Genomic DNA, 15,390 nt, shown 5'->3' with positions numbered 1-15,390 from the left:
GAAATGCCAGCGATGCATTTCATTACAGCAGTCCAGTCATTGTATGAGCTGCACCTTAAACTGGGCATTTGTCTCACTGTAGTGGCCAGCAGAGAATGCTTAGTGGAAAGAACAAGAAATAAACAAATATGAGTTAGTTTTCCCCAGTATGTACACACATCATCTAAAAGTAATTCCAGGAGAATTTTGTGAACTCAGCCTGAGTTTGTCTGTGACATGAAAGAGCAGATTTTGCAGCCAAAGAATCAGGTACTGGAGAAAGGTGAGCAGTAATTCAGAGAAGCAGAGTAGAAGAAAAAATGACATAAAAGCATAAAATTGCTTCTCCGGTTTAAGAGGTTGTTGGAGAAGCTAAACAGCTAAACAGAATCCTGCTAAACAGCAGAAGTTTTGAATGAGGAGTTGACAGAAATATCATTGTTGTCCTTCCTGTTGGTGAGGCCAAAATCTAAGAAGTGTACATTATGTGGACTGCATATTCCGAGACTTAAAAATGTAAGAAAGACAGTCTTATTAAATCTGGGTCAATACCAAAAATGTTCAGGACGGGTTTTCTGGAGATATTAAAATAGGAGTAATAGGCAGGCATCTAATACCTTCTAATCTTTGCAAGGATTCCTCTACAGGTGATTAATGGTCAGGGAATATTATATTATTATATCACTTACTATACGATTTTGTTGTTTTTCTGCAAATCCTGAAGCAGTTCCAGGTTTTTTCTGAATATGTTTACCAGATGACAATCCTAAAATTCCTCCTGAAAACAACTGCACAAGCAAATCCAGCACTGAACGGTATCTAAAAAGGGCAGCTTTTCGCTCCAGTGTCAGGAGCAATGAGATGGTTGGGGTATATGTGATGGTGTGCAGAAATTAAAATCAATTACTTCTGCCAAAGTAAGTGGGAAAGGACAAATTGATAGAACTTGGAAGATTAGACCTTTTTCTTAGAAGATGCTTTTCAACAAAAATGAGTCAGATCTTTTCCCTAATAGCTACAAGAATGCAGTGGATGGTAATGTAAATTAAAAAAGAACCAGGTGGAAGGAAGGCAGCTGTGTAAGCAGAGAACATGGCAAACATGCAGCAGAGCCATCCATTTCTCACATCCAGAAATGGAAGTTAGCAGAGTTGGAAAGACCTTACAGAATTAGTATTGAAAGACCATAGTATTTATGTTAGGCCATCACTCTGTCTTATACTGATTTGAACTCAACTCGTTTGATTTTTAAAGGCCAGAAAGTGTACTCTTATGTCACATGAACACAGAGATGTACACCAACAAAGTAATTGATATTTTACCAATATTAGACATAAACATGAATCAAAATAGTCTGGCAATGTTATATTTTACTGAAAAATGACAAGCAGTATGGCTAATACTAATACAGTGCTTAAGCCAAGATAATATACATACATCCCCAGCTACAGCAGGAGTTAGGCTGAAGGAGATTGCTGAGATGAATGTCACTGGACTATCTACTAACCAGCTGCAAATGCCATTCCTGTTACACTGGACTGGTGAGACTCTAAAATAAAGTAAGAGCTTCCTGTGGAAAGTTCTTGGTACATTCTTTTTTCATAGCTCTCTGACATATGTGAAATATACCCTTCTGGCTCATGGCTCGGTGTTTGCTGTATGGTTCAGGATGCCAGAAGGATTGAATTCATCAGGACCTGCTGCATTTTACTTTTGTGCAATGTCTGGCATGGCTGACCAATATTCTGGAATCTTTGAAGGCTACACTGGGGCTTGTAACTGCATTAGAAAGTAAGACCATACCAAGAATCCAAACATAAGACAATACAACTGCTAGTACCACTATAATACAGCAATCTGATCAAAACACGCTGTGTTCATGAGAGGCCTCATTTTGAAAGTGTTCATTGCATCTTTATAAGGGTTGCATGCATAGCTGTAAAGTTGCTAACATCATCATGTACAGAAAAGCTTTCATAACAGTACATCTACTAGTCTGATGGAAGCAGTTTAATGCAGACCAGTAGCAAGCAGAGCTTCATTCTCCAGCTGATCAGCCACCTGTCTTTGTCACCATCCTGGGGGAAAACTCAAAATGCCCATGAATTTTTTCATTAGCTTTTTCTGATGGGAGAAAATAAAGCACAAATATCATCTTTGTTCAGACTTCTAGTTGTAATACAAGGCATCTGATTTTGGCCTGATTGCAAAGAGGGTAAAAAGAAGAGGAGCAGAAGGTATTTGACTTTTACACCTTCCCTGTTAAATAATGACCATACCAGATAAATTATGAATATAAGTTTTTGTAAGTAGTTGTTATTCTGGGGTCATATAACTATGTAATGTGAAAAACTTCCCTTGAAATTTGAAAACTCTATGCCACATTCTCCATGTGTGGTTGTTGAGACATTTCTGTGCATTTCTCTTTAAGGGAACAGGCTTCCTAGAAGGTTTTAACTTGTGTTTGGTAAAGTGTAGTGTTATTGAGTGTAATACAGACAATATGTAAAATAGCCAGTTCTTGCAACATGGAGCTTTGGCAACTGCAGGTCTCTTGCTTTCACATTCTGACCTGTCTTGTATTGGTGTTTAGTTAATGGATCAGCAGCCAGACACTGCAGTGTACCATCATTGGGTATAGAGTCAGATTTGAAAAATGAAATTTGCAGTGGTGTTCAGTGATGAAGTTTCCACCTATATAATATAGTGCTCTGTGAACCTCTATTTCATGCTCTTATTTTCATACAATTAAAATCTGAGATCACTACTAACTGTGTCTATTAAGAAAGAATACTGCTTTCACCGGGATTAAAAAGGGGAGAACTTTTCTGAAAACCAGAATAGGGCTTATATATCTTTTAAGTATCTATAAATTCATGTCAAAGTGTAATAGTTCTAGCTCTGGCTGCTGAGCAGTTTTAACAATTTGACTTTGTGTAGTTCTGGAAATACATTAATATTTCTACTTTGTCAGTGTTAACTTTCTTGTGAGCTTTTGCAACAGCTGACACTACTAAAAATGCGTGGGATCAAGTAAAGCTTTTTGAACTCTAAGCACTTTACTTCTCTATATTATATAATCTCTATGGAAATTAACTTTTTTCTCAACTATGAATGTGTATGTCAGTTCTATTCCACTGTAGCACTACACAGTCTTTTGAAAGGATGCTGCCTTAGAGTAGAGAGATCCACAGCACAGAGTTGCTAAAGATATTAGCCTCAAGCTTGAGCTTACCAGTTCTGCAAAAAAATTAGTTAGACATTGTGTTCTACATCTCTAGTAGCTAGTTCTACATTACTAGCTATAAGCTGGAATTCTGTATGTTTTCCTGTGTATTCTTCTTCCTGTCACTAAACAAGTCCACAATTTTTTTCCTTAAGGTATATATTGGAAATGACAGAGGTAAGACAGCTCTTTGGGTTAAAATATCTCTCTTAAGTTTTTAAATAAATATATCAACTAAATTTATAAAACCATGTATATAACCTTTTACTAGAATTACGGATACTTATTACCTTCCAACAATTTTATATAATCTATATAAACATATATTAAATAATTTTTTATATATATATGTCTTATATATGCACCTTAAAACAAAAAAAGCTTTAAACACACAGCAGATTTACTTGCGTAACATAAACTCCATATATTAGATACTATATAGATATTAGATATAATAAAAACATATATCTAATATAAAATTTATACACAATCTATAGAAACATGTAATCTAAAAAACATTTCAAAAAAACCTGTGTCTTATTTATCACCATCTATGGAGTTTATGTTAGGCAAGTAAATCTGCCTTATGTTTAAAACTTTTTTTTTGTTTTAAGGTGTTTATATTTGCATATTTGGTGACAAAGAGCCAGATTCTTTACTAATAGCAGTTAATAATTGCTTTATGAAATTAATTTTCTTTTGTTACTACTTTTCAATTTAACAAATGTTGTACAGTTTTAGCTGCCTCCTGCTGTGAGATATCAGGCCTTGTGTATAAATTTGTTGATCTGCATATCATCTTAAGTAATAATCTAGCAAATAAGCAATAACAAAAAGACTAAGTAAAAAATAACTATCAAATCTATATAGCTAATATATGCGCATCACAGTTCTTTGGTTTTTATTACTGCTCGTGTTCTGACAAGCTGGAAAAATTAACATCTTGAAGTCTGTTGTCTTCTGTATTCTTCAGGTAACATGTTTTTCGTGCATTTTCTCATATTGTTCCATCATATTAGAAACAGATGATATGTAAAGCTCTATATCTACAAGTTCTCTTGCTCTCTCACAAGACTGCCAGAAGAAAACTAGAAGTGATGTTGTTATATCCATTGACCGGTATGAAATAATGTGATCTCTAAGCGGTATTTTCTTGGTTGCCTGGATTGTGTTTTATAAGGAATTAATTTATTTCAGGTACATAAACAGGTGAAGTGAGGTAAAAGCATATTGTAAAACATAGTTGCTTTTTGGAAATTAATTTTAAAACTGTGGGTAAGGAAAACAGTCTGTAACAGGATAAGTAGTCAAATGGGTTTGTTCATTTTGCGACAGATTCTTGTACATCACATTCCAAGGAATAGTTTATTTATAATTTTTTTTAAAGGAAGGGAGACTGAATGAGAAAGATGAAAATAAAGGTGCCAGCGCTTTTTACTCTTGATTTATACTGAATAATATGTACTTACACTTGGTAGATTTATGAAGGATTCAAGATGCCCAGAGCATGGGCATTATTAATCTGATTACAAGAAATGAAAACCTTAAACCAAAAGCAAATTCAGATTTATTGAGGCATTTCAAAAACCAGGTCTGTAACTAAGTGGTTTCAGCAACTGCTAATGAAAGCATGTGATATCTTTTTTTCTATGATTTTAGCTATAAGAAAGTTAAGCATGTACGGGAAATTAAGAGGGAGCATGAAGAGTTTAAAATTTCATGTTATCATGGTGAATAAGGTGGTGGTGACTGATTTGCAGCAATTTTGTCATAAGCTGGTGGAGCATCAGGTACCTGTGGTAAGGAAAATGGGTGTGAGAGATTGAAAAAACCAATTGAGGTACAAGAATATGACATTAAACATGCAGCAAGCTATTTACCACTGTATTAGATGTGGTTCAGTGACTTAAAATAGCCAAGCTCATTCATTATGTCTGTTTTTTTGCTAGTATGTTTTCTGGTTTTGCGTCAGATTCATTTTATTGGAACTGCTCGTCTGAAGAAAGATTTTTCAGTGTTGTAAAGGGAGGATTTTTTTTTTTTTTAAGATATGGGTGTTTTTATATTGGTAACTTGGATAAATATTGAAGCTTTTCTGTAAGAATCTTGATGCAGGCATGTTGTCTTATTTCTAGTGTTAAAAAATTGAGCAGCTTATTTAAAACTGATTATAAATTAGACTTTTCCCTATTCTAAAGCCATTTAAACACACCCATTACTTAACATATACTTATCACTCAGTTTAACTTTTTGACAGTTATAAGTTTGAATGTTCATCTCTCCATAATGATTAGATAAGCTAAACCCTTGAATTTTTATAACATTCCCTGACAATGCTTTTCAGAGTATAGTAATAGTAGACACAGTCCATTTGTTGTTTGTCAGAATGGCAGAACACCTGCTGGAAAATGTTTGGGGATTTTTCATTATATTTCAGCATTCGGGTGTTAGATCATTCTAATAGATTGCATAATGACCATACAACTTTAGAATAAATGTAAAAGAAAGAAATGAATTTTTAAATGAATTTTTAAAAGAAGAATTCTAAACAGTACATTTTAAAAACCCTTTTCACAGTAAAACTTGTTCAAAATAGTACTTTCTAAGTTGATGTAGAGGCATTGAAGACTCTATCTAGAGAGCACACCCCAAGGAAGAAATCATTAATTGCCCATTTACCAATATTGTCTCACCATGTCTTACTACGTTTAAGTAAATGAGACCTTGAGTTACAACTTACCACAGAATTAAAGTTTCTGTAGTCCTGCAGAGTCATTTTGCAGTCCAGTATTGCTCCCTCACCTACCACGTTTCGTGCTGTGCTCACACTAGAGCTTTTGCTCTGTGATCATAAAGAAACATGGGGAACATGAAAGGAAGAAGAGACTGTGAAGTTGGGGCAAATTATGCGTCATTTAATATTTGATAGCACATTTACAGTATGTATTAGAATCTGGAATTAGGACCAGACACAATGCAAGTAAGCAAGTGAGACAATTTACCTATCACTTTTGGCTGTCTCTGCTGAGACGTAGTCTTTCTCCTGTGTTATCCAATTACATTGCCAGAAAAATGAGCATCACATTTTTTAGGTCCAAGACTACTGCAGGAACTGACATCTTATTATGTATCCAAATGCCTTCTCATTTTTATCCTACTCATTTCTTTCTTTAATCTCCAAACTTTTTCTTTTCTGTTTTCCAACATTTCTTTTGTACACATTCTGTACTAGTTCTCCCCTAGCCAAAAAAATCCTAAGAAAGATGTAATTTTCAAAACCAGAAAGTGGCAGTCAGCAATAAGAAGGAATTAAAAAGGAAATTGTGGGTTTTGCCATGATGTACAAAACAGGCATTTGGTTTGATTTTTGAAGGGGTTTTTTGAGTATTACCTTCATTTTTGCAACATCTCACTATGAAAGTTCAGGTTTTATGTATTTTGCCAGATAGTATTGGATAGATAACTGGAAGGGGAATGGGACAGAGTTATGGAAAACAGGAAGGAAATGGATTTGCTGACTTAAATGAGAGGTATGCTAGGTTTTTTAACTCCCAAACAGTCATATCTTTTTCAAAATATTAGGATAACTAGAAGATACTAAAACAAAAATTTGGATAAAGCCTGGTGCGGGTACCAGTTGGGGTAGAGTTCATTTTCTTCTTAACAGCTGATACAGTGCTGTGTGTTTTGGATTCCTTATGAGAATAATGCTGATAACACAATGATGATTTGGTTGTTGCTCAGTAGCTCTTACTGTAAATCAAGAAGTTTCCATTGTCTCATGCACTGACATCAGGTGCACATTAGGTACATGAGAAACTGGGAGGGAGCGTGGCTGGGACACCTGACCTGTACTGGCTAAAGGATTGTTCCACACCACAGAACACCATGCCCAGGATATAAATGAGGGAGTTGACTGGGAGGGGCTGAGTGCTGCCAAGGAACGAGATGGGTGTCAGTCAGGGAGTGGTGACAAGCTATGTTGTGCAACACTTGTTCCTCTCGAGTTTTATTGCTCTCGCTCTCTCTCTCATTATTATCAGTAGTAGATTAGTAGATGACAATTATATTTTGTTTCAATTATTGAACTGTTCCTTCTTAACCCATGTTTACCTTTTCTTTCCAATTCTCCTCACCAGGGTGGCAAGGGGAAGTAAGTAAGCTTGGAGCTTAGCTGCTGGCTAGAGTTAAATCACAAGTTTTCACTTTAAAGGATTAAAAAAGACCTCCCTTCCACAGGAGAGAGAGCAGAACTTCAAAAATAAAGCTTTCAGACTTCTAACAACAGTTGTTATGAGGATTGTACCTTTTTTTTAATATTTTCTTAGAAGACATTAAGTAAAATATTTTAAAAGTAATGTTTAGAAAACAAACCTCAAATCTGCCCCGCTCTTTTTTGTAAATCTTAAAACTGCAAGTCAAGTTTTATAGAGATGAATCATGTGTCATCTTTATGTGAACTTATTTACTTAAGTTACTTGTAACAGTTATTCTTATTTTCTGCTTCCTAGATTTACTGTAAGCACATCTGTCCTTATTTAGGGGTAAATCTTATGAGTAGTGAATATGTTACTTTTATTTAAATGAAAGGACACTGAACATGTCTTGGTTTTGTGTAAATATTAAATATAATGCTTCCTACAGATAATCTTTTCCCCTGATGTGTTGTGTAAAGCTGGGCAGCTGGCTTCATGTCCCTTTGCTTCTGCTTCCTCTTATCCCTTTGTCTGACTTGCAAGTTCTTGAGGGCAGGTTGTGTTTCATATTGTGTGGGTTTGCCTGTGACGTTTGTCAGTGTATGTATATTGCCTGAGCTGATGATGTCCTGTTACAGATTCGATGTTCTCTGCATTAATGTCCTGCAAATAAAGGTAATACGTGTCAAAATAACAGCATGCTAGAAAGTGAGCTGCCATGCTTACCCGCAGACTTTTATAGCCACTCCGTCTTTTGTAATACCAGCAACCAAAGGCAAGCAAAGTTGCCAGCACCAAAATGAAAAGTCCAATGCCCAGAGCTCTGTTGGGAGAGCAAAACAAAATAATAACACCACAACTAGATGTATTCTCCTGGGAGCATGAAAGATTAGAGCACAAGTTTATGTCAGTGCCCTTTCATCAGAGGAAGGCATGGCGTAGAATTTACCTCAGAAAATGGACACAGTATCAGTAACTTCAGCAAGTCTCTGTAGATTTAGCAGTTAGCTAAATTCTCTGCCAAGTTCTTAATCATTTTAAAAGTAAGAAATACATTTCTTTGAAGATAATACTCTGCTGCTGATTCTGAAAAGATACCTGCCTGAGAGAATGTGAAATAAATTAAATGCCACACCTGCAGAGATGCAGGTCATGTTTATTTGCTAAATTTATCTAGGCAGCAAGTATGGGGAAATATATCCTTATTGCATCATATTGCAACAACTGTTGGTGATGGAAGGATTTTTTGGATACATAAAACACTATAAAACCTTATTCATTAAGAGCTCTGCAAGAATTTAGTTCTTGTTTCGTGACATGCTAGGCACAGTATTGGTGTCACTGGGTCATTTTAGGGAAAATACACTTAGCTAACTGTGCTGTGACATCCTTCCTACTGCTCACTGGGGACTTCAGAGAAGCAGCATGATTCCGCTGACTGTCAGAAAGCAAGCTGACAAAGTAATTGCAAGTTTCCTAGTCACAAACCCCCTTTTTTCTGTGTTAATGATCTCCCTGCTAAGACATATGGAATTCATTCCCCATTTTTTTTTTTCTTTCCCTGTTCAGGAACAGAAGAGTATGCAAAATGGTTAAAGGGAAAAAAGCATGGGGAAAAATATTACTCTGTGAATCTGGATAAACCCATTCTAACATATATCTACTATCCAGTTGCCCTGCAGTAATTACCACCATGCTTTTGCATGAGTAGGGACTGAGTAGTGGGGTATGTGATTTACCAGAGACTTTTTATATCTATTTGCTATCATTTTCACTGACTCCAAGTCTGATGAAGGAGTGTTTCCTACGACCTAAGAAGCCTGAAAGAAGATGTAAATAGATTTGTGCAACAGGCTGCCTTTTTGTCTGAATTGCCTGTGCGCTGTCTGAAACATGAGCCCTTTGGAGACAAAGGGATTTTCTTTTTCACAAGTACCTGGATCTTGCAAGTTGCTCCTGCCCTTTGAAGACCTTGTGTGGGCTGGAGACCCGTTAAACCCAAGAACACAGCTAACAGCATTCACTTGCTTTCTGGTGCAGCCATGTTGCAGCTGATCTTCAAAGTTATGAGATGGCTCCGCTGGTTTTGTTACTGTCCCCAGCACAATTAAAACTTAGAGAGACCCTCCAAGCAGCTGCTGCTCTCTCTACATTTTGAGACTGCTTTCTGCTTTTCACATGGTATGTAGTTTTAGCCATCCATTAGCCTGTATGACCCTAGTATGTAATTTCTGGAGCTGGTGCTTTTGACTACGTATTTGCCATCCAACTCCTTCCCTACCTACTCAGAGGCTAGTATGGAAAGTGTGTGTGCAATTTCTTGCAATTCCAGTTAAATTTGCAGCTGTGCTTTTAGGAATCTGGGCTTATATCTAGAACACTACTTCTAGTACCAAAAGGAGAGAGTCACTTTTGCCTCACATATCTAGAAAAACTGCTTACAATTGCAGCCACTGGAATTCACAGCAGTTAGAGGTGAGCGTGCTTAGTTTCAAGTGCCGAGACATGACTAACCAGCTTTTTTTTTTTTTTTGAAGAACTAAGCTGCTTTGGATGGATGATGAGAGAGCCTTCCCCTTGGTTTATTCTCTCTGCCAGGGCATGGAGGAACAAAAATCTTGCAGTATGTGTGTGTGGGACAAGTCACTAAGTTTCTGGGCCCATAAACCAGTACCAGAAACACATTCTGCTTACAGATATCCCAAGCACACTGGAGATATTTGTTTAATGTGTTAAAACATCACCAGTTGGATGGTGTTTCTAATAATCCAAGACCAAAATATATTATTGTAATCTGAAGCTAACAGTATTAGCTTGACTTAGTTCTGCTGAAGGGGACTCTTATCCAGAAACAGTTTACTGAGAGTCACATTCGTACGGCATTGATGTCTTCATCTGCCTTTTTTTTTACCGTTTCTCTCGGGGTTTGCTGTGTTCTTTAGGGTGAGACAATGTCCCTTTCAGGTTTCTAAGAGAGGTTTGTGGATCTAGAGATAAATTGAGTGTACAGATCACCTTGCAATAGCCTCAAAAGAAAATTCTAAATAAGCCTCAATAAACCTGGTAATTATAAAGACCAATGACTTGTGTTCATATGATTGAACTCTAGATTCTTGAATTCTGCAATTCTGATTTTTCTTAATCATTGAGGGCTCTTAATGATTGTGCAGTGACAAACATTAGAGACAACTACACGATAGTTAAAATGCACTCCATCTATATACAATGGTGAGGTTTTTTGATACTATTTCCTGCTTTTCTTTCAATGCAATTTCTTCACCAGCTTACAGGCTAAGGTAGGTTTTGATTTATGCTTACTCTTCTGCTGCAAAATAGGTGTGTCCTCTCCCTCTGAAATAGTTGCCATATGGATGGTCATTTCTTCTGCCCATTTTGTGAGCTTGGTCCTGCTCAGACCTACAGGGTAGAAACACAGTGCCTCAGCATGATAAATAATTTGTAATCTTTAAAGTGTAATATTATCAACTTCTATGTTTTAATGCAAGCATTTTAGGGAGGCAGGATAATCTGATATCTTCAGAATCAAGTAGATCCACACCTATATGCAGCTGTCCCAATTTAAGACAAAACTCAAGTATAGACTGTAGTCTACGTTTTAGTATCTCCAGTGACATAAAGGTATTTGCACCTGACTGCAGCAGAGAAGAATTTTATGTCATCTTTTTAGGTACAAAGTGATGGCAGAATTCTGAAGTACAATCTTGAATACAGAAAGAAAGGCAATTTACCTGGGCAAGTAAAACTATTGAGAAGAAAAACTAATATTGTCCTTACAAGTAGCTGTTTATTTCTGTTATTCCCTGTAAACAGTCAGGGGACAGGTTTTCAATCACTGTAAAGTCTCAGAGATCTGTTGATTTTCAGATGAGAATAGTAATTTATGTCTCCCACAATCTAAACTCAGATGCGCAGGGAATTTATGTTATAACCTTAACTCCCATTCTTAAGGTGATAATCATCAAGCTTCAAGCTGTCTGAACAGTTAAAAATCTAATTGATCAAATACAGTGAAGAAGAAATCCACAAGTAATCCTGTTTCTGTCGTTTAAAGCGCACAATAGATCCTACTTGATAGTATCCAGCCAATCTATGTACCTTACACAGGTAAAGTATAAAACACGATGACTTTGCTGAAGACAGTTCTAGCCAGGGAAGGAAAATATCTGCAAGTTCAATTAAACACAGTCAAGCCTCTTCCAGAGCATAATTTTGAAGCAAAGCAGAAAATTTTGTGTAGAATAAAAATATACAAATATTTGTGTAGAGTAAAAAAGTATACATCTTACCTCCTTCAGGCCTTTATTCTGTTAACTGAAAGGCATATGCAGCTTTCTTTTCCTTGACTTGGTCTGGTTTTTTCTCCTTTGATCTGTTTTCTTATGACTATCACGAGTTTAAATTCCTTTCGGTACAGCTTCTGAATGCGTTAATTAGCATGAAAGGGGCAAGGATACAACTTTTCATTTTCTTCTATGTCCTTCTCTCTTAATAAGCAGCAGCAGAATCTGTTATGTCTTCATTTATTACATACCCTCTGAGACACGTACAGCACCTTTTTACCTTCCCTTTTTACAAGCTCCTAGAGTGGACTATTTCTAAATTTAAACATGTTTTGATTTAGGGCTGATTATTCTGTGACAGAGGACTGGTATTTTTGCATGTCTTTACTATAGCTTTGTGTATGCATTCTTTTTGCATCATTTTAACACTGTGCAAACTAGTATATTTGGACAAAAACTTATAGGTGGATGATGTTATACTGTGACAGAAGTGTCTTACATTTGGGCAAATGCAGTTTAATTCTGTAGTAATAAGCAAATACTGCAACAAAAAGAGAGTCTATCCCATGGGTTGCAGAACTAACGAAGCCTGGGTTAGGACTTGTAATTCATACAAGTCCATACAAGTCCTTTGTGTGTTAGCACAGGCAATTCATACAAGTCCATACAAGTCCTTTGTTATGGACTTGTATGAATTGCCTGTGATAACACTGTGGTAATTCCATTTACAAGACCAGGCAAGAAATGGCAGTCTGTGATTAATTCAGAGGTCTGGGTACTGTGATGGACAAGCAGTCTTAAATGTTGTCGAAAGAGAGAGAAGATACAAGAACCATGTTCTGCTTGTCATTCATCTTAGTGATTCATTAATCTGAGCCTCTCTGTCCTTCCACACATTTTTTAAGTTTGAAGGACTGAAAATTTTTAATAAGTTTTCACTTGTCTTTGAAGTTGTGTACCTGGCTCTAAATGTAGTGAAAACAGCTGACAGACTGAAAAGCAAATAGGAGAGAAAAGACAGTGTGAGAAACCAACATCCATTTCCTTAGGAAATCAGATGAAAAGTGTTAACATTGATATTCTTAGCTAGTGCAGGTGTGGGAGGTCAGACCATTTTTCTGCTTATGTGTTTTGCTTAATCATGGTAAAAATGTGATCTGTCTTTAGATGTTTTTCCATCGTGGTGCTCAGTGACAGGACCAGAGGCAATGAGCACAGACTGAAACACAGGAGCTGCTCTGAACATCAGGAAACTTTTTTTCTATGGGAGTGACTGAGCACTGGCACAGATTGCCTGTAGGGTTGTTAGGTCTCCCACACTGGCGATACGCAAAAGCTGTCTGGACACAGTCATGAGCAACCAGCTCCAGGTAGCCCTGCTGGAGCAGAGGGTTAGACCACATGAACTCCAAAGGTGCCTTCCAACCTCAACCATGCTGTGATTAACACCAGAAAGATCTAGCTGGTTTTGCTGGACCCATTAAACAACATGGGTTTTGTGGAGGGGAAAATGAAGGGAACAAGAAGAATGAACACTGAGGAACATAAACTCTCTAATTTGTACAAATCATTCAATGCTTTATATTATACCAGATGAACTCAACTGGAGTTTCAAAGGAAGAAGAGGTGCAGGGAAGTTTCTATAGATACCCATCTGTGTAAAACTGTAAGTGGATGCTATCACAGTCCATCAAGTTCCCAAGCAACATATGAGCCCTCATGCACCCTAAAAATGTCATAGAACTCCTTATCAAATAATTTTTTCCTGAAGAAAAGCTTCATTACTGGGAGAGGATGATAACTGAAGGGCATTGTTTGGTCTTGTGAGAATCGAGACATAGAGTAAATGCATGTGATTACCAGTCCTAGTCTTTGCCCCATCCTTGCCTCAAGCAATGTGTAGGGCAAAATGTCAACTGCTTGAATATTTTGTGTTCTGAATGAATCTCTTGTTAATAGTATAACAAGAAAAGGAAAAAAATAACGACTTTGTCATGATTTGTGGCACCATCTGGAATGTAAATGCAGAATGCTGCTATTGAGGAACTGGATGGATGACAAGGTGAAACACCACATCCTGGTTCTGATCTCAGTTTTTTTACAAAATCTTAGTTCTCTGAAATAGTGCTGCTAAATCCATCACTGTAAAGTCACTGGAATTGGCAAATGCTACCTTTTCAAAGATAGCATTTCAGGAGAAGAGGATGGAAGAGGATAGAAGAGGATGGAGAAACCTCCAAGTATCCCAAGTTACTTTGGGTTTTTTGTGATAAGCCAGAACTTGTGGCAAACCTAGGACACTGACGAATCTTGATCATAGGAATGAAATGAATGCTTCTAGTGTAACTGAAAATAACAGGCTTGACCTTTGAAAAAGAATAGCTGTTGGTTTTATGCTGTTGACATTGTGATTCCACCTTTCTAGGAGAAGATCTTGGGATTTTTATTAATTTATTTCCCTTAATTGATAATTATTTTTCTCTGGCATTTGAGGCTTCCTACAGCAGACAAAACAAAGAAATGTGAGTACCTTGGCACTTGATTTAGTAAAGGCTTTAGTTTTGAGTTTTATGGGACTTTCAGTGGAAACTCACAAGTATTTCACTGCTAAATCTACATTAATAGTAACACAGTACTGTAAGCGAAAATAAGGACATTATACTCCTTTCAGTTTGTCCTCAGAACCCTCGTCTCTCCATGGTTTGGGGATTTACTTGGAAGTATGTATTATCTGTTCAAGGCTGAACAGTTCCACTATAGGCCTGAGACTAGATGTGGCACTTAGTGCCACGATCTAGTAACCACGGTGGTGTTGGATCAAGGGTTGGACTTGATGATCTCAGAGGTCCTTTCCAGCCCAGCTGATTCTATGATTCTATGATTTGGAGCTTTTTAAAAAGCTATTCCTCAAACAGCTGGTACCTTGACTGCAGGCACATCCAGGAAGCAACATGTTGTCCTGTAGACTGCCTTGCACAAACACCTTTAGTATGTTCATCCTGAAAGCCTAGTTCACGACAGAAAGTTCCTCCTTAAGTAGTTTACAAGTGAAGCTCTGGTCCCTACTGTCAGGCCCATCTCCCTCTGCTCTATCTCTGAAACTTACAATAAGGAAGGAATTGTAGTCTTAATCCTGTAGTAGCTATGCCAAGAGGATGGCATGATTGCAGTGGTGCCTGTGTGGCTGCACTGTGTTTTTCCAAAGAAAAAAGGTTGGATAGCTTTCTAGCTTTCTGTTTTTCTTTGCTCCTACTTTGTGGTTGACTGCAGGTTCTGAGCCCAGGGGATTGTTCAGATTTGTGGGACTTTCTGAGATGCAGAGTGACCAACTGTGAGTGAAAAACTGTGGGTGAAAAACTTTTGGATGCAGTTTGGCACTATCAAGGTGAGATTGAGTTATGACTTCCCTTTCTTGTGATTTCAGGACACCATCCCTGGATTTAAGAGAATGGCAGTGCTTTCTAAAGCCTCACAGTCCTGTTCCCACCAGTAGGTCGATAACTGGTTTGGGGTGAGAAACTCCTTGCAGATGAGCTGCTGATTTAGGCCTCTGGGGCCATCTCTGAAACATTTTGTTTGAAGAAAATTAATACAGTCAACACAGGCTGTATCCTTAGGACTTAGATCAAAACAGTCCTTTGCAGCACATTGCCCAGGGAGGTGGTGAAGTCACCATCCCTGAAGGTGT

The 15,390-nt window shown here is 37.3% G+C and overlaps 1 protein-coding gene across 1 annotated transcript; it reads right to left on the bottom strand.

Moving 5' to 3' along the window:
- Window positions 1-4,785: 4,785 nt before the first annotated feature.
- On the bottom strand, window positions 4,786-11,780 carry MLANA (melan-A). Its single transcript, XM_032674838.1, has 5 exons — window positions 11,709-11,780; window positions 10,720-10,818; window positions 8,128-8,224; window positions 5,946-6,047; window positions 4,786-4,999 (listed from the first exon to the last, which is right to left on the bottom strand). The coding sequence occupies exons 2-5, from the start codon at window positions 10,791-10,793 to the stop codon at window positions 4,931-4,933; spliced, it is 342 nt and encodes a 113-aa protein (XP_032530729.1). The 5' UTR covers window positions 10,794-10,818; window positions 11,709-11,780; the 3' UTR covers window positions 4,786-4,930.
- Between the last annotated feature and the right edge of the window lie 3,610 nt (window positions 11,781-15,390).

This window comes from Chiroxiphia lanceolata, chromosome Z (assembly GCF_009829145.1).
Source record: "Chiroxiphia lanceolata isolate bChiLan1 chromosome Z, bChiLan1.pri, whole genome shotgun sequence".
Lineage (NCBI taxonomy): Eukaryota > Metazoa > Chordata > Aves > Passeriformes > Pipridae > Chiroxiphia > Chiroxiphia lanceolata.
This window is presented reverse-complemented; position numbering and strand designations above follow the sequence as displayed.

What these genes read in the sequence shown, in the direction of transcription:
- MLANA (XM_032674838.1), bottom strand. Translation starts at nt 10,793, where the DNA reads ATGGGCAGAAGAAATGACCATCCATATGGCAACTATTTCAGAGGGAGA. An exon ending in ACCTATTTTGCAGCAGAAGA is followed by an intron (nt 8,225 to 10,719) that starts GTAAGCATAAAT and finishes CTCTCCCAACAG; the next exon opens with AGCTCTGGGCATTGGACTTT. An exon ending in ACAGAAACTTTAATTCTGTG is followed by an intron (nt 5,000 to 5,945) that starts GTAAGTTGTAAC and finishes TCCTTACCACAG; the next exon opens with GTACCTGATGCTCCACCAGC.